General features: G+C 51.9%; 2 protein-coding genes across 2 annotated transcripts in view; one reads left to right on the top strand and one right to left on the bottom strand.

Annotated features, from left to right (window-relative positions):
* KCTD20 (potassium channel tetramerization domain containing 20) overlaps positions 1-5,051 on the bottom strand; it is a 33,684-nt gene extending 28,633 nt beyond the window's left edge. Inside the window, exon 1 of the mRNA XM_036398426.1 lies at positions 4,998-5,051. The gene's annotated coding sequence lies outside the window, so the exon portion shown is untranslated. The remainder of the gene's footprint in view (positions 1-4,997) is intronic.
* Positions 1,039-17,143, top strand: ETV7 (ETS variant transcription factor 7). Its single transcript, XM_054517311.1, is given in 12 exon segments — positions 1,039-1,073; positions 4,848-5,025; positions 5,808-6,105; positions 6,879-6,967; positions 6,969-7,078; positions 8,928-8,944; positions 10,629-10,793; positions 11,804-11,911; positions 12,757-12,945; positions 15,027-15,169; positions 16,504-16,604; positions 17,029-17,143. Coding segments are annotated over 12 exon segments (1,548 nt in total).
* The last annotated feature ends 8,724 nt before the right edge of the window (positions 17,144-25,867 follow it).

Below are 25,867 nucleotides of genomic sequence, written 5' to 3'. Positions count from 1 at the left end.
GTTATGCTATTTTTGAATAAATGAAGAAAAAAATGCTGATGGTTCCCCATTCTTTTAGATTTTCCCCCACAGAAAATGTGTTTATTGTGCTGCTTGTCTAGATGTGGGTTAAATTAGCCAGTAATGCACTGATCCTCTGGCTAAATTCACTTTTTATTAAGAAACTCATTTAAAAATCAGATCTTTTAGACAGCTCAAGTGACTTTATCAGCAGGCACCAACTCAGCACTTTTCTTGTAAAGAAGAGCTCATTATCCACACCTCTGGGATCTCCAAGCAGAACACAGCAGTTCCAGCGTCCATCCCAAGCTGAAGCTTTCAGAAGACTCACTTTGCATTAATTAGGCAGGATGTGACTTTCTAGGAGGAGGAAGAATTTTCGACAGTGGCTTTGGCAAGCACAGGCACCAAAGAGAGAACTCACAGGTGCTATTTCAGGAGTGCTGCAAGGCTCCTTCCCCCACATTTGGCTGCTGAGTTGGCCTTTCATTGTGCAGTGACTTTCCAAACAGCCTCTGCAGCTCTGTGATGCAATTATTAATCCAGTCCCACTGCCTGGCCAATGTCCCTTGGTGATGACAGCTTTTGGCAAAGGGGGACAAAGGTGTTGTTAACTACAGCACTGGAGCCTTACAGCAAATTCATTACACAGGGTGAAATGTTATTTACTTATCTCTACACCCAAATTTTCTGCTTATGGGTGTTCAGGAGTTTAAGTAGAATGAACAGCAAGAGTTTTAAGCAATATTATACTTTGATTCTTCTGAATGTACTGCTACACAGTGAACTGAACACGTGGCTGCCTGTCGTGGGCACATGGAACGAGTTCAAGATGAGGTCGAGTGACAAACACACCCTGGCATGGCCCAAACTCAGGGCTGAAAGTATCAACTGATAAAATGAGATGATGATTCTTACTTCTCATGACCTGTAAAGACAGACTGAGTCACCACACAAAAAATGTTACAATATCCTGAACAGAAAACTCCAGGCAAGTGGTTATGAAAGCTCTTGGACTCTGAGAAGGCAGGACTGAGCATGCCAAAACATGAAGGTACTTCAAAGAGACTGAGGTAAGATCAGATTTATGATCCAATCAGCTGAAGTAAGAGAGTTCCTCAAGCCTGATGGTTAAAAATACTTTGGGGATGCAAATATTGATGACTGGTGTGCAGAGCTCAGGTAAGGACACCTCTGGAGCACAGGAAAGCTGTGGGAACTCAGCACATCACTCTGGATGTCCAGAGTTACCCAGAGAACCCTTGGGGGGCACAGAAATCCTGGAATGTTGCCAGGAGCGTCTGGTGGCTTGATTTCAACCCCTCTAGGGATGTGCCACCTGTTTGGGGACATGAGAGTCACTTGGGAGTGACTGGTGCAGGAATGATGGATTTACAGGGTGAAATACAGATTTTAGGGTTTTTGGTACAGGGGGGTTATGGAGACAAGATGGAGGGATCAGGGTGTGTCTTGTCCTTCTTTCTTCTTCTTGTCATCCATCTCCTGTGGTGATGTTGGCACTTGGGGATTGGTTCATGGTAAAGGTGCACTTGCTAACATGGGTGAAAGGTATTGGGAAATAAAGGTAAATATGATGTATGTAGTTTTTAGTATAAAAAGACACGACCGCCCCGGGGGTGGTCAGAGTGCCCTTGGCTGCCTTGCAGGTCAGACCTGTGCTGGGCAGACAGAAAATTCTGGAGATAAGAAATAATAAACGATCTGAAGAGCGAGAAACTGAAGAGTCCAGACTCGTCCTTTGAGGTGTGGGCTGCCCCAGAACCACCCTACCCGTGTCTGGGCACAGACAGACAGACGGCAGGACAGACAACAAAGACAGACGGCCGGACAGAAAACAAAGTGTAACCTGGAGTGATTTTATACTGGACACATCCAGCAGCTCTAGATGGATCTCAGCTGTACATTTCTGTTAGCACAGCCAGTGATGAATTGGGGGTGATGAATCTGGAATTACTCTTATCTGCCACTTCAAGAACTGCCTCCAAAGCTTTCCAGAAAATAAACAAGCCCAAGAAAACCCCATATTCACTTTCTCTGTCTGCAGGTACAGGCACTTTACATCCAACAGCTCAAATGACTTTGCTACTTGGTTCTCAGCACTGTTAGAAGGATAGAAATAACCAGTTGGGTTCTTTCACCTACAACTTCCAGCTGCCCCTGCAGCTTGACTGAGCTCACTGAACTCCACTCATTTACAGAGAGCAACTACAAAACAGACAGCTCCCCCAAAATAAAATGATGTAATGAACTCCTACCAGAAAGATCATTCCTTTCAAGCCCAAATCAAACATAAAACTCATCCTCTTTAATTCTGGCAGCACAAGACAGCATCAAAAGAGATCAAAAAGCATTTCATGTGCTGCAAATTAGTCTGTCTTGAAACAAACACCAAAAAATCAGCACATGCCTATTTCCATGACAGCAGAACTTACTTTAACCTGTCCTTAATGGCTTGAAGATAAGTTGAAGTGAGTCTAGACAATCTTCTGCACAGGCCTCCCTTGGTTTACATAAGCTGCTGCATTTCAGCCATAAGATCAGAACATGGATGTTATTATGGAAAATAAAGACAATTTTTGTACAGGCTGCTCTGCAAAAGAGCATTTGTTAGTGATGTAAGTACAGAGTTATGCTATAAACAGTGTATTTATTTTAGCAGAAGGAGGCTGCTTCCCTAAACAGAATAATAATAAAGGCACATGGAAATCCAGTCTGGAGAATAATAACTCTCACAAGCAGCTTTGCCTACACACTAACCCACAGTTCCTGACCCAAATAATTCATGTTTTGATGCTCAGATCACTGAAAACACTTCTGAGAACTGAGCCCTGAGGTATTTATAACCCTCCAAGGCAGGTGACTGTGAGCAGTGCAGCCCCACAGCCCCTGCACAGGGTAAACAAGGACACACCTGAACAGGGAAAGCTCAGGGTTCCTGTTGATCCCAGACACAACTTCCTTGCCATGAGCTGTTTGTGACTGCTGCTAATGCCAGCAGGAAGGACTGCACTGAGCTGAGGATGAGGCTCTCAAGGGATCACAGGGGAACTTTCTGCCATAATCTACAGCTACAACACAATTTGGGGTGCAGCAACCCCAGCAAAACAATTCAGAACACTCTTCCTACAGAGGTTCTCAATCTCCGAGGGTTACAGAATCCCAGGATGGTTTGGGAAGGAAGAGACCCCAAAGCTCATCCTGTTTCAGCTCCTGCCATGGACAGGGGCACTTTGCACTGTCCCAGGCTGTTCCAAGCCCTGTCCAGCCTGGCCTTGGACACTTCCAGGCATGGGGCATCCACAGCTGCTCTGGGCAACCTTTGCCAGGGCCTCACCACCCTCACAGGAAGATTTTTTTCCCAATATCCCATCTAAATCTACTGTCAGGGTGAAGCCCTTCCCCCTTGTCCTGCCACTCCAGGCCCTTGTAAACAGTTTCTCTCCATCTTTCTGCAGACACCTTTCAGCTCCTGGAAGGCCACAGTAGAGTCACCCCAAACCTTCTCTTTTCCAGCTTGAACAACCCCAAATCTCAGCCTTTCCTCACAGCAGAGCTGCTCCATCCCTCTGATCATCTCAGTGGTCTCCTCCAACAGCTTCATGTCCTTCCTGTACTGGACCCCAGGGCTTCAGGCAGCTCTGCAGGTGGAATCCAACCTGAGCAGGGCAGAGGGGGAGAACCCCCCTTCCTCTGCTGCCCACACTGGGGGAGCAGCCCAGGGCTCTGGGGGTTCTGGGTCCAACACACCTGACCAGGGCATGTCCAAGCAACTCATGGATTGAGGCAACAGCCTGGATTGATACTGGAGGTTGACCTGACCCTGATGCAGCACCTGGACCTTGGTCTTATTAAACCTCATACCCAAGACTGCATTTTTATCACTCCTTCCCTGAAGAGCCTCGGGTCACTGAGATGGCAGAACAGAGACAGGCAGGATCACAGCTGACACAAAAATGTGCCTATGAGCAGAGGTGGACTGAGGTTTCACCCACTCATTTCCCCTCACCCATTTAGGGGAAAACCCCTAAGAAATTCCTGCTCCTTTCAAAGCACAGTGGGGCCAGAAAAGAGGGATGAAAAGGAAGGTTAATTCAAGCCTAAAAACACGTTTAAGAACAACACAGCACCAGCCTAGAGCCCGAGAACACGTGTAGGAGGGTGGCGTGTGTCCAGCCAGTACCCCAAGGGGAGGCTGGTTCCATTCTGGGGGTGGTGGACACAGCACAGGGCACTGGGCACAGCCCAGGAAAATGTGAACACCTCAGGAACACGAGGATGCAGTGCTAACCCAGGGATAACAGCCCCAGCCCCCCACCAAACACAGAGGGTAGGAGACACTCCAAAGACCCCTTTGTAAGTAAACACCACAAAGTGGCAGCACCCCCATCCTCACAGATGGCCTCTGTCAGTGCACACAATGCTCTGTCCCCAAACACCCTCAGAGCAGAGAGCCCCCAAAGCTCTCCCAGCCCCTCCAAAGCACATTCACAACAACAGAGTCTGCTGTGACCCCCAGACACCCCCTCAGCCCCACAGCCCACTCCAGGATATCCCGTGTGACCCCCAGACACTCCCTCAGCCCCACATCCCCTGAGATAGCCAGACACCCCCAGACCCCTCATCCATGTCCCCTGTGATCCCCAGATACCCCCGAACCCCCTCCAAAGCCCATTCACAACAACAGAGCCCCCTGTGACCCCCAGCGAGCCCCTCAAGCCCTCTCCCCCTGTCTCCTGTGGCCCCCAGGCCCCTCTCGGCCCCGCACTATCCTCTGTGCCTGCCGGGCCAGGAAAGCCCCCCCCCCCAACCCCCTTTTCCGGACACAGAGCGCACTGCGGGCGCCCCCAGGCCCGTAACCGCCCTCAAAGCACCGAGAGCACGGAGAAGACCCCCAGAAGGTCAGAGGAGAGCGGGAAGGGCCCCCAAAGCCCCGCGGAGTCCACGACCGACCCACCGCCCCCCGAGGCCTCACTCACCGCGTCCCCGCCGCGGCCGCTCCCTCAGGCGGGCGGGGCCCCGCCTCTGAGCCCCGCCCCCCGCCCACGCCGCCATCTGATTGGATAAGTTCCGTGATTGGCTTCCCCAATTAGCCAATTGGAACCGAGAGAGCAAGAGGGGGCGGGGCGAGAGGGGGCGGTGCCCGCGGGGAGCGGAGCCCTCCCAGTCCAGCCCAGTCCAGCCCAGTTCCCTCCCAGTTCCCTCCCACAGCCCCTTTCTGTCCTTAAAACGCCTCCCAGTCCCATCCACTCCGCTCTAAGTCTATCCCAGTCTCCTCCCACAGCCCTTTTTTGTCCCTAAAAGCGCCTCCCAGTTCCATCCACCCCCCTCCAAGTCCATCCCCGTATATCCCAGTCTATGCCGGTGCCCCCCGGTGGTTCCAGAGCCCTTCTAGTGCCCCTTTTGTTCCTAAAAGTCCTCTTCTTGTCCCTCCCAGTTTATCCCAGTGCCTTAACAGTCCACTCCCAGTGCCCTTTTTGTCCCTAAAAATGCCTCACAGTCCTTCCCAGTCCTGTCCAATCCCTCCCAAATCCCATTCAATCCCCTTCAAGTCTATCCCAGTCACTCCCAGCTCATCCCAGTGCCTTCCAAATCTATCCCAGTCACTCCCAGCTCATTCCAGTTTATCCCTGTGGCCTCCAAATCTATTCCAGTCACTCCCAGTCCATACCACTCTATCCCATTACCAATCCAGTGGCCTCCCAGTGCCCTTTTTGTTCCTAAAAGTGTATTTTTTGTCCCTCCCAGTCCCTTCAAAGCCCATCCCAGCCCCTCCCAATTACCCGTAGAACCCCACATCGTGTGTGCCCAAACATCCCCGGGTGTGCTCGGGGGCCGGTGGGCACCTCCCGGTGTGCTCCCACCTCCCGCTGCTCCGGGACCGCTGCGCCGCTTTCCCCTTTTCCCCCTGGGGGAGAGAAAGGACGAACCCCGCTCGTGGAGCTGCTCCCGGTGTGTCCCGGGATCGCTCCGTCCTCTCGAAAGAGGAGGAGGAGGAGGAGGAGGAGGAGGAGTGTGTCGGCCCGCGGGGCCCCGGGAGCAGGAGGTTCCCCGGTGCTTTCCCGGTACCGGGCGGAGCGGGGCCCCGGGAGCAGGAGGTTCCCGGTGCCGGTACCGGGCGGAGCGGGGCCCCGGGAGCAGGAGGTTGCGGGTACCGGGCGGAGCGGGGCCGCGGGAGCAGGAGGTTCCCGGTGCCGGTACCGGGCGGAGAGAGGCCCCGGGAGCAGGAGGTTCCCGGTACCGGTACCGGGCGGAGCGGCGACCCAGGAGCAGGAGGTTCCCGGTGCTTTCCCGGTACCGGGTGGAGCGGGGCCCCGGGAGCAGGAGGTTCCCGGTACCGGGCGGAGCGGGGCCTCGGGAGCAGGAGGTTCCCGGTACCGGTACCGGGCGGAGCGGGGCCCCGGGAGCAGGAGGTTCCCCGGTGCCGGTGCCAGTACCGGGCGGAGCGGGGCCCCGGGAGCAGGAGGTTCCCGGTGCCGGTACCGGGCGGAGCGGGGCCCCGGGAGCAGGAGGTTCCCGGTACCGGTACGGGCGGAGCGAGGCCCCGGGAGCAGGAGGTTCCCGGTGCCGGTACCGGGCGGAGCGGGGCCCCGGGAGCAGGAGGTTCCCCGGTGCCGGTGCCAGTACCGGGCGGAGCGAGGCCCCGGGAGCAGGAGGTTCCCGGTACCGGTACCGAGCGGAGCGGGGCCTCGGGAGCAGGAGGTTCCCGGTACCGGTACCGGGCGGAGCGGGGCCCCGGGAGCAGGAGGTTCCCGGTACCGGGCGGAGCGGGGCCCCGGGAGCAGGAGGTTCCCGGTGCTTTCCCGGTACCGGGCGGAGCGGGGCCTCGGGAGCAGGAGGTTCCCGGTGCTTTCCCGGTACCGGGCGGAGCGGGACGAGCCGCGGGGCCCCGGCGGGGGCGGGGGGAGCAGGACCCGGCCCCGGGCTCTGCCCCCGGCTCTCTCCGGCCTCCCGGGACTCCCGCTCGTTTCGATTTCGTTTTTCGCCGGGATCGCGGCGCGGGGACGGGAGCGGAGCGCTGCGGGCTCCGCTCGCACCGGGCCGGCCACCGGCCATGCAGGTAGGAGCCGGCCCCGGTCCTTGTCCTCCCTCCTCCCCGGCCCCTCTCGGGATTTCTCCTCCCCACTTCGGGCTCGTTATGATGCTTGTATCCCCGCTCGTGTGTTCTGTTTATGCTGGGTGTGATGTTCTGTGCCTTCAGGACTGGCAGACCAACAGAAAGCTAATTCAAATAGGCAAATCATGTTGGATGCTATGAAGAAGTTGATATACGATGAAGAATATAATTTTGAAAATGAGGGTGAAGATGAAGCAATGTTTGTGGAGTACAGAAAACAGTTGAAACTGTTGCTGGACAGACTTGCTCAGGTCTCACCAGAATTGCTGTTGGCATCTGTCCGCAGAGTTTTTAACACTGCACTCCAGAACTGGCAGAGTACACAATTTATGGAAGTACAAGTGGCAATAAGGATGCTGTATATGTTGGCTCATGGTGCTCATTTCTCACAAATTTGCCCTAAACCAGGACAAAATTTGCTGGAAGTTCATGCCCTGGGGGGTGACCCCCTAGCCCACCTCCAAAGGACCTCACAAAGCCCAGAGCAGCTGGGAGCCTCTCTTCCTACATTGAGTTCTGAGCAAAAAGCTCCTCTCACACATCTGGGGGTTCCTTTTAACCCTGCTTTTTCTCACTTTCCCACTCGAACACCCCCAAGGACAGTATTTCCTCTTGAAGCAAAAAAAACCCCCAAACATCTCAGAAAAGAGTGAAAGCAGCTAAGCAGGGATAAAAGCAAGAACATAAAATTAGTATAACATAAAAAAAATTCAGAATGTATCCCAAGGCCTAGAAATCTTTAGGAGCAAGAAAAATACCAGATTTGTTCTGGTTTTACTGTAAATCTCGTTTGTAAGGGAGTCACGTCGATGGGAGAAAATTAAAATAACTTTTAGAGAGTTCTAGATAAAATACACTGCTGATTTCTTTCACTTTTATTTTCCCCATAGCTTATTGCTTAGAGTGAATCTGAAAGACAGTTTGTGTTGCTGCCAAACCTGCTCAGAGTTTATTCTGGGGTCTCACTTTCTCTTCATGCAGTGTCATGTAGCTGCCTGCTTTTTAAATCCAGTCCAGCGACCACCAAATTATCCTTCTTTTTCAGAAGGGAAATTCTGAAATTTTCAGAATTTCAGGATTCAGAAATTCTCCCACCACCTGCTGCCTTCCTTCTGCTGTAACTCCCAGGGAAGCATTTTTCCCTGGACTGATGCACTGTATTGCTCCTGGCTCTTCTTCTCCTGATTTTGGGAGCTTCAGTTTTGCATTTAAGATGTGTCCAGCTCCCATCTCCTCACCCCTCATTTTCAGAGGGCTCAACTCCTCTGCCTGCACACAGTCAGGGGTTGGCTGCTCTAAATCATCTGCAAAAGCCTGCCTGAGCCTGAAGTGCTCAGAGTTGGTAACTGCTTCAGAAAATACCATTTGACAGCAAAATTGTTAATTTTCCAGTGAGCGAAGCTGAGAAATTGCTGGGATCCACATTAATAGGTTTTTAAGGGGAAACATTATCTGCTTGGCTGCCAGTAATATTTCAAGATCTAGATGTGGCTGGAAGCAGGATCTGAGCTCCCTTCTGGCTCACATGCCCTGGCTGAGAGGGAAAGAAATTCTTGAGGGGGGCCAGAACTCCATGGAGAGTGAACAAGAGGAGCTTGCACCTCCCTAAACCATGGGATGGCCATTTCCACTTATGCCCAAATGATCCCTGGGGACAGAGTGAGAGATCTCTCTCCATATGGTGTTTTCAAGACAAAATCAAAGCACTGCCAGGTTTATTTTAACAGCTCTAAAGAACTGAAGTGCTCTCCTAAAACCTTGAGCATCCATTGAGCATCAGAGAGTCCTGCAGGAGCACAGGCACTGCAGGCTCTGCCTGCCTTAGCTCCATCTCCCATTCCCCTGCAGCCATGGGGAGAGGGGATGGATAACCCCCATCCAAAGCCTGAATGAGGGCAGGTTCCTCTGCTAAAGAGCTGGAGAAAGGGATCTCTTGGCAACCAGGGACTGGAAAAGCGTGAGGAAGAGCTGTAGACAACACATCACATCCGTGGTTGCTGAAAGTCTGCTCAGAGAAAGAATCAGAAAAACTTTCCCAAGCATTACTCTGGGAAGTTTGACAAAGTAATTCTTGAGGGAAAGAATTCTCAGGGAAAGAATTAATCCTTAATCTTTACAACTAGTGTTTTAAACATATTGTTTACTTAAAAATATTTACAATAAGGGTGTTATTCCTAATTAACCAATAGTATAAAGAGTATTAATTAAAGACCAATCAAGTCCAACTTTATCGTAACTATCTACAAAAGAATACATAGTGTCTAATAAAATTTACATTTACCTTCTAAAAACCTAAGGGTTTTGGTCACTTCATTCATCCATCATTAATACAAAAATAACACACATCACATCACACTGCTATGAGAAAGCAGTCAGGAAATACTGGAGCAGGTGGAGTGTCTTGGTTTGGAAAGCCAGGTGTCTGCTAAGGAAGGCAGGAGCCTCTCCTGAAATGGAAAATGTAAACCACCTCCCTCTGTATTGCTATAAATTTTAGATTAAGGGGCTCTCAGGTAAAAATATGGGAGCAGGAATAACAGTTCTTTAATAGGGAAGAAAATAAAAAGATAAAATAAACAATGCAGTAAATCAAACCAACAGTGCCAGAGTCAGAACCCAGCCTGACACCCTGTGGGTCAGGCTGTGGGCAGCAGAACCATTGGAATTGTGGCTCAGCCCTCCTGCAGTGCCAGGGCTGGTTCTGCTGGAGCAGGGATCCTGGAGAAAGGTGCAGTCTCTGCCTCTGCAGATCCAGGGACAGAGGCAGCTGCTGTTCCTCTGGGCAATCCAGTGCAGAAGCTGTGCTGGTGTTCCAGAATCTCCAGATTATATCCAGGTAGGAATGCTTGGCTCCTCCCTCTGGGCTCACATCTCCCAATGGGATGCTGTAGTTCTTATCAGCCATGCAGGGACATTCAATGGCTGTTATCAGCAGATGTTGCCCTGGAGGGAGGAGGGGGTGTGGAAGAGATAAGGAAAATGCCCATGAACAGAAGACAGCTGGCATCCAGATGGCAAATAGAATACAGTCTGCTTGGCATTGCAGGACATGGAGGCACCTCCAAAGCAAAGGCAGTACCAGAATTTCTCCCACTGATGTATCTGATCTCTTCCCCAGGGCAAAGTGACCATCAGCTCCTCCAGCCCCGTGGTGGCCGTGTCAGTACCGCCCCCACCCCAGGCCAGACCCTCACCCATCAGCACTGGGCAGATCTTCAGGCTTCCAGGGAGGCTGAGTGAGTAGAGGTCAAGCAAGTCAGTGCTGCTCAAAAAGGAGTTGCCATGGGGTGGGACAGGGTGGGTACAGCCATGGTGTCCCACCCAGGGACCATTCCCTGCTGGCAAGGGGGACAAGGCTTCCAGGGTTTGTTTTCTCTCTTTGTGGTGTTTTTGACCCATGAATGTTTAATATAGAGGGAAAGTTTGGTGATGGAGAAGAACCCCCACCCTGCCACTCAGCAGTTTGAGACCAGAGGTGTTTTCCTGGTTTCAGGAATCCAGCCCTCCCTGTGGAGCAAGGATGATGTGATCCACTGGCTGCGATGGGCTGAGAGGGAATATTCCCTGCGGCCCACTGAGCAGAGCAGCTTTGAAATGAACGGCAAAGCCTTGTGCATCCTCACCAAGGAGGACTTCAGACACCGAGCTCCCAGCTCAGGTGAGACCCAGGGGCTTGTGAGCACCATCCCAGCACAAGGTGGGGATCCTGCATCAAAGCCAGGGAAGTCCAGGGAGTGCTGCACTGGGCAGCAGGAGCACAGGTCCCTGCTTGTTCATTGTCTTTCCATCATGCAAAGTACACGTGGTGTACATTCCAGGAAGCCACAGAAACTTTAAAAATCTTACAGTGGTCAAGTTAATGGGTAACTTAAAAACAGATAGAAGTTTATTTTTTTATTAGATTTTCTCTAATGTGTTGCAAGCACTATAGGTGTTTGATCCTCTTGTTTACTCTGTAAGGCTCTTTGTTACTTGATACCTTGAAAAAAGGATATCCATGGGTTATTAAGTTTGAAATGAATGGCAAAGCCTTATGTATCCTCACCAAGGAGGACTTCAGACACTGAGCTCCCAGCTCAGGTTGGACCCAGGGGTTTGTGAACACCATCCCAGCACAAGGAGCACTCTGCTGACAGGGCTCAGTGGGTCCCAGCAGAGCGGGTTTTGAGCTGGAGATGAGGACAGCTCTTCCTTTCTCTGGTCCATCTGAACTGCAAATACTTTGGTGTCAGTGATGGAGAGAGACAGGGAGACTGACTTGGTGATCAGAATCCAATTTTATTGTGGGATACAAGCACTTATATACTATTTCAGGGAGACTAGTAATGTGTCCTGCAATGATTAGGTTAAAATCACATACACAAACTTATGCATATAACAACATTTCTTGCTTGCAGAGTTTAATGGGATTTTCTTTTTCTGGTAACCCGTTTGATTGAATCTTCTTGCAATCCAGGTCCAATTTTCAAAGTTCCATTTGCTTTTGCCAAGGCACCCTGTTATCAAATCTCTTTTGTTAACCAGGTCCAAAGTGCATCATCTGTCTTGTGTCCCCCAACATTCCAACACTTTGGGATGGGGAGTAACCCCACACTGTAGTTCAGAATCTCAGCAACATTATTCAAACCATTATGCAAAGGCATCTGAGCAGAGTTTCCCTCCCTGCAGGGGATGTGCTTTATGAAATACTCCAGTTCATTAAAACTCAGAGAAGAGCTCTGGTGTGCAGCCCCTTGCTGAACTCACCCTTCAGGAAAGCCAGGAGCACAGAGGAAGGTATGATGGGGGAAAGATATCCTGGGAGAGCAGCAAGCAGTGTCCAGCAGGCAGAACCTGCCTGGTTGCACACACCTGGGGCTTGGAGCTCAGCCTGCTGGAACCATCCTGAGAGAGGCAACCAGGCCCAGCAAAGTCCAGGCCAGCTGGGAATTTGCAGAGATGCAGCAGCTCAGAACCAGTGCTGTGGGGGTCTGTGGCAAACTGGCAATGCTGTGACTTCCCTAAGAAATCTGCCTGCAGGCTGAGATTTGGATCAGGGAGGGTCAAAGCCAGGCAGAGGCACAGCCCTGCTGGAGATTAATCCTGCAGCATAGAAAGGGCTGAGGAGCTGGGGCTGAGCTTACACAGAGCTTCTGGGTCAGGGGATGGGGTGGGGAGAGGGCCCAGCTGAGGTTGGTGGGGGCCACTGAGGCTTCTTTGTGCGCTTGGGGGACCCAGGTAGGAGTCAGGGTGGGGTTGGATTGGTCTCAGAGGCTGGATGTGTGTGGAGGTGGATCTGGGAGCGCTTTCCTGGGCTCTCCTACTGGTTCCTATGCAAGGTAATTAACATATTAAGTCCCCACAACAATTTACCAGGGGATGCCTCTGCTCTGGGGCATTTTCCTATGCCAGTTTTTCTGTATCTGACCCTTACCCTACCTGACATCTCCTCTAACCCTCCCTGGACTTTGTGCTGCTCCAGCCTTAGGAAAATCCCAGGCTTTCCTCAGCATCCTCCTCCTCTGCTGGGCTGGTCCCACCTGATAACCACCCCAGGCTGTCCCTCCCCTCCTGTTTCAGGGCTTTGCAAGGTCTGGGACCCTAATGAACCCCAGGGTGATTATGAGGGGTTTTTTTTGCAGGTGCAGACTGCAGTGCTGAGGCTGCCCCAGTTGTTTCCTCGGGGCTGGGCTGTGCAGAGCAGCCCCTGCTCCACAGCCACACGCAGCCACTGAACCTCTCCCCCCACAGCTCAGAGAGTAGCTGCAGGCCAGGTGCCATCTGCTCCTTTCCTGCTACCCTGTCGGCCCCAGTGGATGGGAAAATTGCAGGTAATTATGAATTTATAGCCTTGTTCCTTGGGGAAGTGAGATGGTGCTTTGTCCTGTCTGCCCATCTGTCTCCCTTCCCCTCATTCCGTGCTTTTCCACCTCAGTTTCCACCTGAAAAATTGTAATTGCTCTGAGATCTTGCAGAAAAAGTGCTGTGCCTGAGCTCTGTGCTCTTCTCATATTTATTGTCTGTTGCCCTGATTTTTTAAGATTTTCTAAGCCTTCTGATGTTTACATTCTGGTAAAAAACTTTCTCACACACTTCACGTAAATAACTTACTGTTTTGCATTCTTTTATGGAGGAAGAAAAATATAATAAACTGTTAGTTTGTCCAGTGTCATTGGAGAGGTGGCACTGTCACTTTTAGAAATCTATAAATGTTCGAGTCAGAATTAAAAACTCTCTTTTCACCTTTGTGTCCATGGCATGTTATTTAGTGACAATTGTCATAGTGACAGTGACTGTGGTGACAATTGTCATCTCAGAGTCTCTGCTGGTCACAGGGACCCCAGGATACATTAGAAAGTCTCTTTTCCCAGCCTGGCAGTTGAAGGAGTCAGAGCTCTTCTATTCTCCTTCTCAAGGTTGTTTATTGTTTCTTATCTCTAAAATTCTTTCTCTGACCCACCGAGGTCTGTCTGGCAGGTCAGGTTGAGGCACACTGGTGTTATCTTTTTATATTAAAAAACTACATGTACAATATTTACAATAACTTCCCAATACCTATCACCCGCGTTAGACAGTGAGCTCCTACCTTAAACCAACCCAAAAATGCCAACATCACCCAGAAGAAGGAGACCAAGAAGAAGGCTGGACACACCCAGATTCCTCCATCTTGCCTCCTGAACCCCCATTCTAAAAACCCCAAAAATCTGTTTTTCACCCTGATGTCGCTACAGGACATGAAACAACACGAGCTCACACACTGCTGCTCTCAAGGTGAAGAAAAGGGAAGTTTATTTTCTGACTCCAACATTTATAGTTTTCTAAAAGAGACAGTGGATTGGAGGGTGAAAGTGCCACCTCTGCAATGACACTGGGCAAACCAACAGTCCATCAAATTTCTCTTCTTCTATAAAAGAATGCAAAACAATAAGTTATTTACAGAAAGTGTGTGAGAAAGTTTGCTACCAGAATGTAAACATCAGAAGGCTTAGAAAATCATAAAAAGTCAGGGCAACACCCTGTGACCAACTATCATTCTATTTAAACTCTCTTGGCTTGTAATTCTTCATATAAAGGTGGGTAATTGTTTTTTCCAAGGGCTAAATCAAAGGCACAGGGGTCTGGGGCTCTGTGCCAAGGTCTCTGAGCCCCCTGGGCAGGGGCTGGAGCCCTCCAGGGCAGCAGAGGGATGTCCTGGGTCTCGGGTTTTGGTTGTTAATTGCAGCCCTGAGATGTGCAGGGTGTCTCTGTTTCGGCCCCCGTGTCCGAAGAAAGACTCAGAGCTCTTCAGTTTTCTGTCTTGAGGTTGTTTATTAATTCTTAGCTATAAAATTTTCTTTCTGCCCAGCCGAGGTCTGCTCAGCAGGGCAGCCACAGGCACTGTGACCGCCCTTGGGGTGGTGTTGTCCTTTTATACTACAAACTACATAGAACATATTTACACTTAATTCCCAATACCCATCACTTATGTTAGACAGTGCACTTCTACTCTAAACCAATCCCAAAGTGCCAGCATCACTGCAGAAAATGGAGACCAAGAAGAAGAAGAAGAAAGGCTGGATATGCCCAAGCTCCTCCATCTTGTCCCCACAACCCCCATACCAAAAATCCTAAAATCGACATTTTCACCCTGTGATAATTTTATTATTACACTATTCTAACCTCTGTGACTTTCAGATCCTCATACAAAGCTGGTAACTTGCTCCAGGGGTCACAATCAAATCCCCAGGTGCCCTGGGCTGTGTGCCAGGGTCTCTGAGCCCCTGGTGGGGTCCTGGCAGCTCTGGACACCCAGGGGGATGCGCTGAGCTCCAACACCTGGGTTCTGACATTGTTGCTGCTACGTGTGCAATTGTGCTGCTGGGGCAGCCTGGCAGGGTGGCAGCTCTGTGCCCAGCAGCTGCCCCCTGCTCAGACTGCAGGCTGCTCTGGGAGTTCGTGTACCAGCTGCTGGCCGACCGCCACTACGAGCCCTACATCAGGTGGGAGGACAGGGAGGCCAAGGTGTTCCGCGTCGTCAACCCCAACGGGCTGGCCCAGCTCTGGGGCAGCCACAAGGTGAGTGCAACTGAGAGGGAGTTTGGCATCCCTGAGAAGGAATTTGGCATCCCTGCATGTCCCCTTTCGTGAGCTGTTCCCTAGAGCTCGTGGCCCAGGGCTGGGGAGGGGGACATGGGGGGTGTAGGGTTAGTGTCAGGATCTCTGGCAGGCCAGAGTGACCCTGAGAAAAGTTAGAAAGTCTCTTTTCCCAGCCCGGTGCTTGAAGAAAGAGTCAGAGCTCTTCATTTCTCGGTCTCAAGGTTGTTTATTGTATCTTATTGTCACAGACATGTTCTATGAAAAATCCTTTCCTTAGGATTTTTCCTCCTGAGAAGCTGAGAGGCCTCAGGAACAAAATGTAACCAATGGTTATCTGCTGCTGTGGAATGCAACAGGTGGAGCTGTGATTGGCCCATGTTGGTTGTTTCTAATTAATGGCCAATCACAGCCCAGCTGGCTTGGACAGAGAGCCTTTGTTATTCATCCTTCCTCTCTCTATTCTTAGCCAGCCTTCTGATGAAATCCATTCTTCTATTCTTTCAGTATAATTTTAATATATATCATAAAATAATAAATCAGCCTTCTAAACATGGAGTCAGATCCTCATCTCTTCCCTCATCCTAGAACCCCTGTGAATATGGTCACATCTTATCTATAAAATTTTCTTTCTCCTGCCCTGCCGAGGTCCATCCAGCAGGACAGTTCCAGGCACTCTGCCTGCCCCCAGGGCAGGGTTATGTCTTTATGCTAAAAACTACCTGTACAATGTTTACAATTACTTCCCAATACCCATCACCTGTGTTAGACAGTGAGCTTCTACTCTAAACCAATCTAAAAGTGCCACCATCACAGCAGAAGATGGAGGCCAAGAAGAAGGAGAAAGGCTGGACACACCCAGATCCTCCATCTTGCCTCCTGAACCCCCATACCAGAAACCCCAAAATCTACTTTTTCACCTTGTGATAACTTCACTATCATTCCACTTAATTTGTCATGGCTTGCAGATCTTCATCTAAGGTTGGTAACTTGCTCCACGGTTCATAATCAGAACCACAGGGGCATTTTGGGCTCTGTGCCAGGGTCTCTGAGCCCCCTGGCAGGAGTCTTGGCCATCCTGGACAGCCAGAGGGATGTGCTGGGTCCTGACAGGTTAGTGGGAGATGCCAGCCTGGTGGTTAAAGTGGGACTTTCTCACCTCTTGGAAAGGAAACCATGAAGCCAGTCTGGGGTAGGGACCCACAATGCCCCAAACCTCCTCCAGTGTCCCATGTGTGGCCCTGCTGCAACCAGACCCAGAGCAAGGCTTGTTGCTCACTTCTGCTCTACACCCCACAACCCTCTTCTCCTTCCAGAACCGGATGAACATGACCTATGAGAAGATGTCACGAGCTCTCAGACACTACTACAAACTCAACATCATCAAAAAGGAGCCAGGGCAGAAGCTGTTGTTCAGGTGAGGTGAAGCAGAGCAGAGAAATGGCACGGATGGGGCATGGGAAGGTGATGAGCTCCAGATGTTGGCAGCTGCTTCATCCAACAGCAACATCCTCCCCTGCACACACCCCCGTGGTTTCTGTCCTGTGCCAGCTGGGACCTCAGTGCTCCTGGGATCCTCAGCAAAGCCCAGGGATGGCAAATCCCCTCTGAGCTCCAGAGCTCAGCTGATCACAGACTCATGGAAGGGATTGTGTTAGAAGGGACCTTAAAACTCATCTCATTCCATCCCCTGCCATGGCCAGGGACACTTTCCACTCTCCCGGGTTGCTCCAAGCCCCATCCAACCTGGCCTTATTGAAGGCAAAGGCTCCAGCATTTACAGCCTGGTTTGGGGCTGGGTTTGGACATGCCCTGAAAGTCACCACAAAAATGTATTTCAGGTTTTTGAGGACTCCTGGGGAGGCTGTCCATGAGAAATCCAGCAAACTGGAGCAGCTGGAGAATGAGGACCATGAAGATTTGAAGGAAGACCCAGTGGAGGTTTCACCTCAGTAAATCTTTGGAGGCTTCACTTGAGTGCATCACAGGGACCCTTGTGCTTTGCTGGGCAGTGCTGGTGTCTCTTGCCTCTCCTGGACAGAAGGCCACAGAGCTGGCCTGGATTTCAAAGCCTGCTGTGAGCCAAAGCTGGGCCATCTCTGGGGCTTCTTTGGCAAAGCACACCCAGAAGGTGTCCCCCAGCCCCAAGGCACAGGGGGATGTGTGGGCTGGTCTTCTGCTGGTTCCTCTCCTGCTCTTTGGGAGGGAATGTGATATTTTTGCTCTGAAATTTTGATGCTTGTCTTTAAGGTCCAAACCTGTGGAAAAGATCCCTCTGTTCTTCCAGGGAGATGAGCAGAGCAGGAGTTTGGGCTGAGCATCTGCTGCTCTGCTCGGGCAGTGGGAGCTGTGAGCGAGGGCACCTTGCAAACCTGGTGCGTGCTGGAATCTCTGCTCCTGTGAGGTTGCTCCTGGGATTAAGGTTTGGAGTGTGCTGAAATACCTGCCTGGATCAGGCCTGGCTGAAGCTCCATGGTTGCCCATAGCTGGTATTCACTTTAAATCCTTTCTCTCCAGCTAATGACTTTTGTAATTAATTTTGTGATTAAATAATGTGAAAAGAAACAAAGCCAGTAACAAATATGACCCCACCCGTGGTCAGATATGTGATTATTTGTTTTAAGTTCGGAGCAGGAATAGCTGAAGTGAACAGAGTGTCTGTATGTGAGTGTGTGAAAACAGAAAATACCCACTACTATTTTCACTTTGCTTTCCACAGAGGAAATAAAATGCTGTGACCGTAAGGTTGAAAATCTCACTTCTTGCTGAAGGTCTGAAACTGGGAAATCCAAGCTTTCCTCATTTAAAACAGCTCCTGTGGGCACCCAGATCTCCTCCCCAACATCTTTTGGCAGCTGCTCAGCAGCTGAAGGGTGACCCCAGCACAAACACGTGGCTGCACCATGAGGTTTCCACCAAAACTGGTTTCTGCCAACCTGAAACTACAGTTCCTTTGGCTGTAACTGGTCTTGGTCCTGCAGAACTACTTCACACCTGCATCCTGGAGATGGTAGGTGGGCAGTAGCCAGTAAGAGACAGTGGTGGGATGGGTGGTGCTGGATGGCAAAGCTTCAGCAGGGCAACATCTCGAAAATATTTCACTTCCAGAAAAAATCCACCAGCTCAGTGGCAGAACAGAGAGGCTTGAGAATTTGAGTGGTGGAGGAGGAAATGAGGAGCTCTAGTGGGGAAATGAGTGTGAGGTCACAGCCTGGGGGAGATCCTGGCTGGGAAGGGAGGCCACAGTCCCTGCTGAGAGAGGGGCTGAAGGTTCCCAGCACCCGGCCAGCTGCAGCCTGGGGATGCTCCACAGCAGGAAGGGGCAGTGAAGCACCCAAACCTCGTCCTTCCCTCCCCAAAGGGTGCTTTTTGTCCCAGGGAAGAGTCAAACCAAATCTTTTTCGGGGTGAAATCCTTCAGCTTTGGTGGGAGAGCAGATCTCCTTCCTTGGGAGCTGTAACATCCAGGCCCTGTGCCACTCCTGGGACAGGCACCCATGGGTGCCTTTCTCCTGATCTCCTCTTTCCACTCCACTTTCTTGCAACAGAACCAGCCCTGATGGCTCCTGAGGATCCCTTTGTCCACCTGTGTTTGGTTTGTTGGGGCAGGTGACAGTTGGTGGCCCTGGCTCTTGCGCTGTGCCCACAGGGAGTGTGTGAGGTGACCTCTCTTCACCTGCTTTTCCCATGATGACCAAAGATCACTCTGGGCTTGGCTGGGGATTTCCTTTCCTCGCTGGGAAGCTGCCAAAAGCCCTCAACCCCCCCTTGTGCCTCCCTGAGCAGCTCCAGAGGGGTTTTGGGGGGGTGACAATCCAAGGTCACCTTTGCAGGGATGGGTTGGAAGGATGAGCTTTGTCCGTGCTCCTAGGAAGCTTTCATGCACCTCCTGGAGCAATACCTGTTTTTCCCTGTGCCAAACAGAGGCAGGAGGGCAGTAAACCTGCAGCTTTCCTGGAACAGGAACCCATCCCTATCAGTAAACAACGAAATAACCACTGCTTGTGGCAGGGAGTTTGGTGTGGGGGTGTGGGGAGGGACAGCACACGGTTGTTGGTAACTTCTGGGGTTCAGGGGCTGTGAAACACAGACAGGTGCCTCATGTGGGCTTTCCCAGAGGTTTCCAGGGGCTTCATTCCCTGGAGAACATCAGCCACCCTTCAGCAGCCCCACATCTGCTGGTGTTTGGGGCAGGGCATTGCACGTTGCTCATCTGCTGGGGGAAGCAGCTAAAACCACGCCCAGGGCTGGAGGAAAAGAGGATTTGCTTTGGGGGCTGGTGCCCATCACCCTCTTGGATCACAGGAACCGCAGAACTGGACTGAGAGGTTTCCACTGAGGCCGCGTGTTGGCTGGGGCTGGGAGCAGTGGCTGCCCTCAACACCCCACCATGGTCCAGGTGTTCCCCCAACACCCTGCCATGGTCCAGGTGTTCCCTTCAACACTCCTGCCATGGTCCAGGTGTTCCCTTCAACACTCCTGCCATGGTCCAGGTGTTCCCTTCAACACCCCACCATGGTCCAGGTGTTCCCTTCAACACCCTGCCATGGTCCAGGTGTTCCCCTCCACACCCCCACCATGGTTCAGATTCTTCTCTCCACACCACCACCATGGATCAGATCTGCAGCTGCTGTGCCCAGGTGCCTGGTTGATGGCTGGTGCCAGGATGATGGTTCGTGCCTGTTTGATGGTTCATGCCTGGTTGATGGTTCGTGCCTGGTTGATGGTTCATACCTGGTTGATGGTTCATGCCTGGTTGATGGTTCGTGCCTGGTTGGCGGTTTGTGCCTGGTTGATGGTTCATGCCTGGTTGATGGTTCGTGCCTGGTTGATGGTTCGTGCCTGGTTGATGGTTCGTGCCTGGTTGATCGTTTATGCCTGGTTGGTGGTTCGTGCCTGGTTAATGGTTTGTACCTGGTTGATGGCTGGTGCCAGGTTGATCGTTCATGCCTGGTTGGTGGTTCATGCCTGGTTGATGGTTCCTGCCTGGTTGAAGGTTCCTGCCTGGTTGGTGGTTCATGCCTGGTTGATGGTTCCTGCCTGGTTAGTGGTTCATGCCTGGTTGATGGTTCCTGCCTGGTTGATGGCTCATGTTTGGCTGTTGGCTCAAAGGGATCTTTGTGATCACCATAAAACACAGTGGCCTCCTACACCAGGTTAGGCTGGCTGTGGCTTTGGCTGGCCAAGCCCAGAAGACCCCAAGGGAGGTGATTCCCAGCCCCTCCAGACACCCATTTGAGGTTGCCCAAGCCTCCTGCACAGGGGAGATTTCCTGATGTCCAATCTCAGCCTGTGTCTTCCCAAGGAATTCAGGTGCTTTGAGCTCTGCCTTCTGAACCTGTTGTTGCCCTCTGCACCTTGCAGCTCCGTGTGGGGAATTCCTATTCCTCTCCCTTGGTTTTTTTCTGTCTTCTGAAGCAATTTCCGGCACAGAAGCCGCTTCTCCCCTGCTGTGTTCCCATGGCTTTAGTTCTGCTTTTCCCCCAGTGTCAGATGCCAAGCCCAGCACTGGGTGCTCCCCCCTCACAGCAGAATTTCCTGCCAGCTTCCTCCTTCTCTCCCAGCACTGATAAGAAAAGTGGATGAAAAGTTTGGGTGCAGATCTCTTGCCCCCACTCTGGTAATGGGATTTTGGTTTATCTCAGCCTCCCTGCATCTTTTTCTTGTGCCTCTCTCCCATTAGGTTTGAACATGTCGCAAATCCCAGGAGTGATCTGAGCTTGGATAAAGGTCTCGGTCCTGAATCACATTTCAGGTGAAGATTTTTCCTGGAGTTTGGCTCTCCTATCTTCTGGCTGTGTCTGGAAGAGGCCATACATCAATTCTGATTCACAATGGAATCATGAGCAGGGATGGTGTTTGGACTCAGCCTTGGGGAATCTCCAGAAGAAAGATCTCCAAACTGGAGATGGCCAAACTGACCCCCATGGCCAGAGTGGATGTGGCTTTTTGTTTTATGCAACAAAATAGGTTGTGAAACTCCTCCTCAATCCCTGGAATCCACCTGCTTGTGGAAGGATGTGGACAAGAGCTGGGAAGCAGCCTGGAAGCTCCTCACCCATTTATCAGTCGATGGGGGTGCTGAGAAACTGAGCCAGGTAATTCCTGATCAATACCAGACTCTGATTCAGCCGTGTGGGCTCAGGAGAAATGAAGGGACATGGTCTGGATCTCTCCCAGCCACAGGAAATTACAGCACAGAGAGTTTATAGAAAGAGAAATAAAACAGTCCTGAGTGCAAGCTGAACTCTGTATCAGGAAAAAAAAAAATTTATCCAGGAAACACAAGGCTGAACATCAATTCCAGCTGACAACAGCGCTGCTCCGGCGGAAACATTCCCCAGGGGTTTTCCAAAACGGGGATTTCCAAAGCCTGCGTGTCTGCAGCCCCATCCCTGCGAGCTGCAGTGCGGAATTTTGCCATCAGATGGCAAAGCAGCGATGGGGAATAGTGGGAAGCACCTGCCGGAGGATGCCACAGCCACGGCAGGGGGCACTGGGCTGGCCAAACGGAGCTTTGGTGTCAGATTTGCTCGCTCTGGGTGCAGTTTGTGGGCGTTGGGCCGGGCAGATCTGCCTGGTGGGAGATTTTCTATCCCTGGGTGAGGCTGAGTGGGAAGGATTTGGGGCAAGAGCTGGTTCGTGTTTTAGGGTGGAAGGATGGGCTGTCTGAAGGCGCCCAGGGGGGGTTTCAGGGATGTTTCTGCCCAGCTGTGCCCAGGGTGGTGCAGGAGCCTGACATTGCCGTGTCCCAGAGCATCTGTGGCCTCCCAGGAGCTGCGAGCAGGGCACTTTGCTTCCTGCACTGAAACCCTGCTCGTCTGAGAAAGTTGTGAGTTCCCCTCACAGACACAACCCAGAGGAGCCCATTTCGGGCATCACACCCAGTACAAAACAACAAACCAAACCAAACCCAAAGGCAAACAGCTGCCTGAGATAGCTGGTCTCAAAGGGCAGTGCTTACACCAGGTGGCAGGTGATCCTGTGTTGTTTTGCTGCTACTTGTCATAAGGAAGTTGCTTTCTCCTCCAGCGAAACTCACGCCCGTTGATCTGCACCACGAGGGCGGTGATAGCAGGGAAGCCTTGGCTGCTCTCCTACCTGAATGGCTGCTAAAAATAGAACTGAACTCACCACCAGGGTATAAAAAGGCACCTCCCAGGAGAGCCTGGGATCCCTCAGCACCCGTGGCCCAGGAGCTCGTCTTGAGCGGTGTCCAAAGGAGCAGAAATAATGATGGAAAGGTAAAAACCAGACCAGCAAATAACCAATGTTGTGGTCAAGGTACTGGAATCAATCAAAGTAGGATGGGGGTTGTGGCTTTGCTGTGATTAAATTTAGTGGGGTGGTTTTTTATTGAGGGTTTGGTGGGCTTTGGTGTTGGCTTGGATGAAGGGAGCTGATTTTCTGACCCCAAAAGCAGGGTGAGGTGGGGTGGGTGGGTGTGCTGTGTGTTGTGATGATGATCTTTGGGTCTGAGCAGAGGCTGATTCCCAACTCCAGGGTGCTTTGTACAGGCCAAGGGTGCCAGATTTTGGTGCTGGTTCCCCGTGTGCTGTTCAGGGGTGGAGAAGCCTGGTTTGGGTCTGGTTCTTTGAAGGGTAAAATTGGTTATAGAGGTAAAACCAGCGCAAGGCACCATCCTGGCTCTCTGGTTTTCCAAGAGCAGTGTCTTTGGTTGAATTTTGCTTATAAATGTAGAGAAAAAGGGTGGTGGGAAAGGCAGGGATTGGTGCTCTGAGCTCCTTTCCCAGCCCTGCACTGGTGGGAGCTCACAGAAGGGCTGTGTCATCACAAAGTGACCAAGGCCACCTGCAGGAGCCCACATCCCTTGGCCTCTCCAGGGGCTGGAATGATTTTTATCAGCCAATACTTTAAGGGGAAATACCCTAAATTCTGGGTTCTGTGGCTCACTGGGTGCTCCTGGGGTGTGGTTTTCATGTTCGTGTGGGAACATGTTACCATGGGATAACAGGAGGTGTCTGGGTGATGTCCTTGCTGGATAAAGCCCCCTGGGTGATGACCAGGCTCATCCTCTAGGACATGCCCAGCCCATCTCCCCCCTCTCCACAGTTTCGGTTCCTTTACCAATGAGTCTGTGTTTATAAAACCCCATGTGGGCCATCTGCATCAGGAGCACTCAGATAATGACCATAAAACTGACTGATCATTAACCAGGAGCGTTAACAACCCCAGACACCCGCAGCACCCTGCGTGCCAGCATGGGGGAGGTTCCCATCTGGCCCAACCCGACTGGGGAAGGCAAAAACCAGACTGAAAATGTTGTTTTTCTCCACAGCAGCACTCGGGCTCCAGCTGAGGAGATGTCCCAGTGGGATGTAGGGGGGCAGCCGTTGGGCAAGATCCTCTCTCTGGACAGGAGAGAGGCCAAGAAAGTGCTGGAGATTTATGTCAAGCGCTCACTGAGCTGCCATGAAAACTCACTGGTGGCCAAAAAACCCCTTCAGGAGAAAGACAGAGGGCGAGGGAGGAAAACAGACGGGCTACAACGGTCAGAAAGTGATTTCTGCACCTACTCATGTGCCAAACCCAGCCCCAGGAAGGACCAGGAGGAGAGACTCAAAGCACCAGACCTGGAGGAGACTTTGGGTGATGACAGCAAAGCTCCCCAGGAGGTGCCTAAAGAGGGGCTGAAAGCCAAGAGGAAAAGCAGAAAAAACTCTTCCCAGGGCAAACCACAGCGCTCGGGCTCAAAACCAGCCTGGCTGAAAGGTTTCCTAAACCTCTTCTTGAAGAAGAGCCCTGAGGACCAGAAGGAAAACACAGGGCAAAAAGCAAAGGAGAAAGATGTCAAAGCTCCTCAGGGCTCCAAAGCAGAAGTAGCCAAAAAACACAGAGTGGACTCCAGCACGTCCCCAGCGCTGGGCAGAGCCCTGAAGAAGAAACCCAGCCTCAAGAAGGTTTTCTCCCTGAAGAAGCACGGGGAGGAGGAGCCGGGATCTGGGCCCAGGAGCAAACGGCCCAGCTGCCTTCCCCTGCGGCACGTGCTGGCCCCAGCCCAGCCAGGTGGGACCCCAGCCCAACCTGACCCAGCCCAACCTGACCCAGCCCTGCTGCCAGTGGGACCCCAAACCAACCCTGACCCACCCCTGCTGCCAGTGGGACCCCAGCCCTGATCCAGCCCAACCTGACCCACCCCTGCTGCCAGTGGGACCCCAACCCACCCTGACCCAGCCCACCCTGACCCAGCCCAACCTGACCCAGCCCAGCCCTGACCCACCCCTGCTGCCAGTGGGACCCTGCTGGGCTTCTCTGGGGCCTGTCATGGTGTTCAGTGCTGGTTTCTAACGCCCTCCCAGGGTTTTCTGGGGCCTGGGATGGATTTTGGAGGCTCCAACCCCAACCTGCTGCCCCAGGAAGGGTTGTTCTGCCCATGCTTCTTTGAGCACAGTCACCCCAAGTCAGCTGTGGGCAGTTATCAACCAAGCATGAGCTTTCCTCCTCCTGACCCAACCAAGGGTCACGGTGGTTTAGTTAAAACCTGCATCTGAGACCTGAGTTTAGATCCCAAGCCGCTCTAAGGCCAACGTGAAGCTGCTTGAGGTTTGCCTTGGGGCTGGGTGCAGGCAAAGCCCGCGGGACACCATCCCCAGCCCAGCCCTTCCTGTGCCAAAACCCTGCCCAGGGGATTCCTGAGGAGCTCTGGTGGATTCAGGGCAGGTCACAGCTGCTTCCTTCACCTTTGGAATGCGCTGATCCGGGGTGGGCCCCGTTCCCATGGTGGCTTTGCCCCGTCAGTCAACGCTGACAGAACCAATCCTCACTGCTGGCTCTGTGTTTGTGTCCCAGCAGAGGCAGAGCAGCCCGATGGATGCTACACCCAGGTGTCCCAGGAGGTCGTGCAGGGCAGAGAGAGCCAGGGGGACACAGCAGGAGGGTGTGGGGAGCCCCCAGAGCCCCCCAGCACCGATGGGGTTGGTGAGTGTTGGAAACAAACGTGGGCAAGGCTTGTTCCCTGCAGAGCCTGCATGGCATCCACCCCTGCCTCAGGCCTGGTCCTGGGGCTTTTGTGACCCCAAGAGCTGGATGAAGACTTTGTGGGAGGTTTTCTGCTTCAGGGTTTGATTGGGGGAGAGGGAGATTCACAGAATCCCAGAATGGGTTTTGGGTTGGAAAGGACTTTAAAGAACACCCCATTCCAGCCCCCCTGCCATGGGCAGAGACACCTTCCACTAGACCACAAAAAAGACAAAATTCAGGGGTAAGAGAGTATTTTTGCTGACTAAGGGTAACAAGGGTAACAAGGCATGTGGCAATAGGCTGAAATGGGTTTTGGAAGGATGGACGTGGATAAACATCGTTCAAGGAATTTTTCGTGGGGACTAAAACATCTGGATGAGGCTTGGAGAAAGGGCTGGAGATAAGCTGGTGTCTGTCTCTACAGATGAAGCCATCAAGAGAATTGTTGCTCTGCTCCGGAGTGCAGGAGATGAGCTGGACAGGGAGGTGAGAGAGCTGTGGGCAGCTGGATGGGGCTGAGGGATCTGGGCCAAGCTCTGCACTGCTGTAAAATAAATACAGCAACACCATTGATTTCCCTGGAGCAGGAAAACACTCAGAAAAATCAGAAAATGCCAACTTTTAATTCCTTGCCTGGGTGTGATTGTGCCTGGCTGCCTATCCTCTGCTATCGCCGGCCGGGGGCTGTGTACGAATCACA

Source organism: Molothrus ater, chromosome 25 (genome assembly GCF_012460135.2).
Source record: "Molothrus ater isolate BHLD 08-10-18 breed brown headed cowbird chromosome 25, BPBGC_Mater_1.1, whole genome shotgun sequence".
NCBI classification, from domain to species: domain Eukaryota; kingdom Metazoa; phylum Chordata; class Aves; order Passeriformes; family Icteridae; genus Molothrus; species Molothrus ater.
The sequence above is the reverse complement of the archived record's forward strand: the minus strand, read 5'-3'. Positions and strand labels throughout refer to the sequence as shown.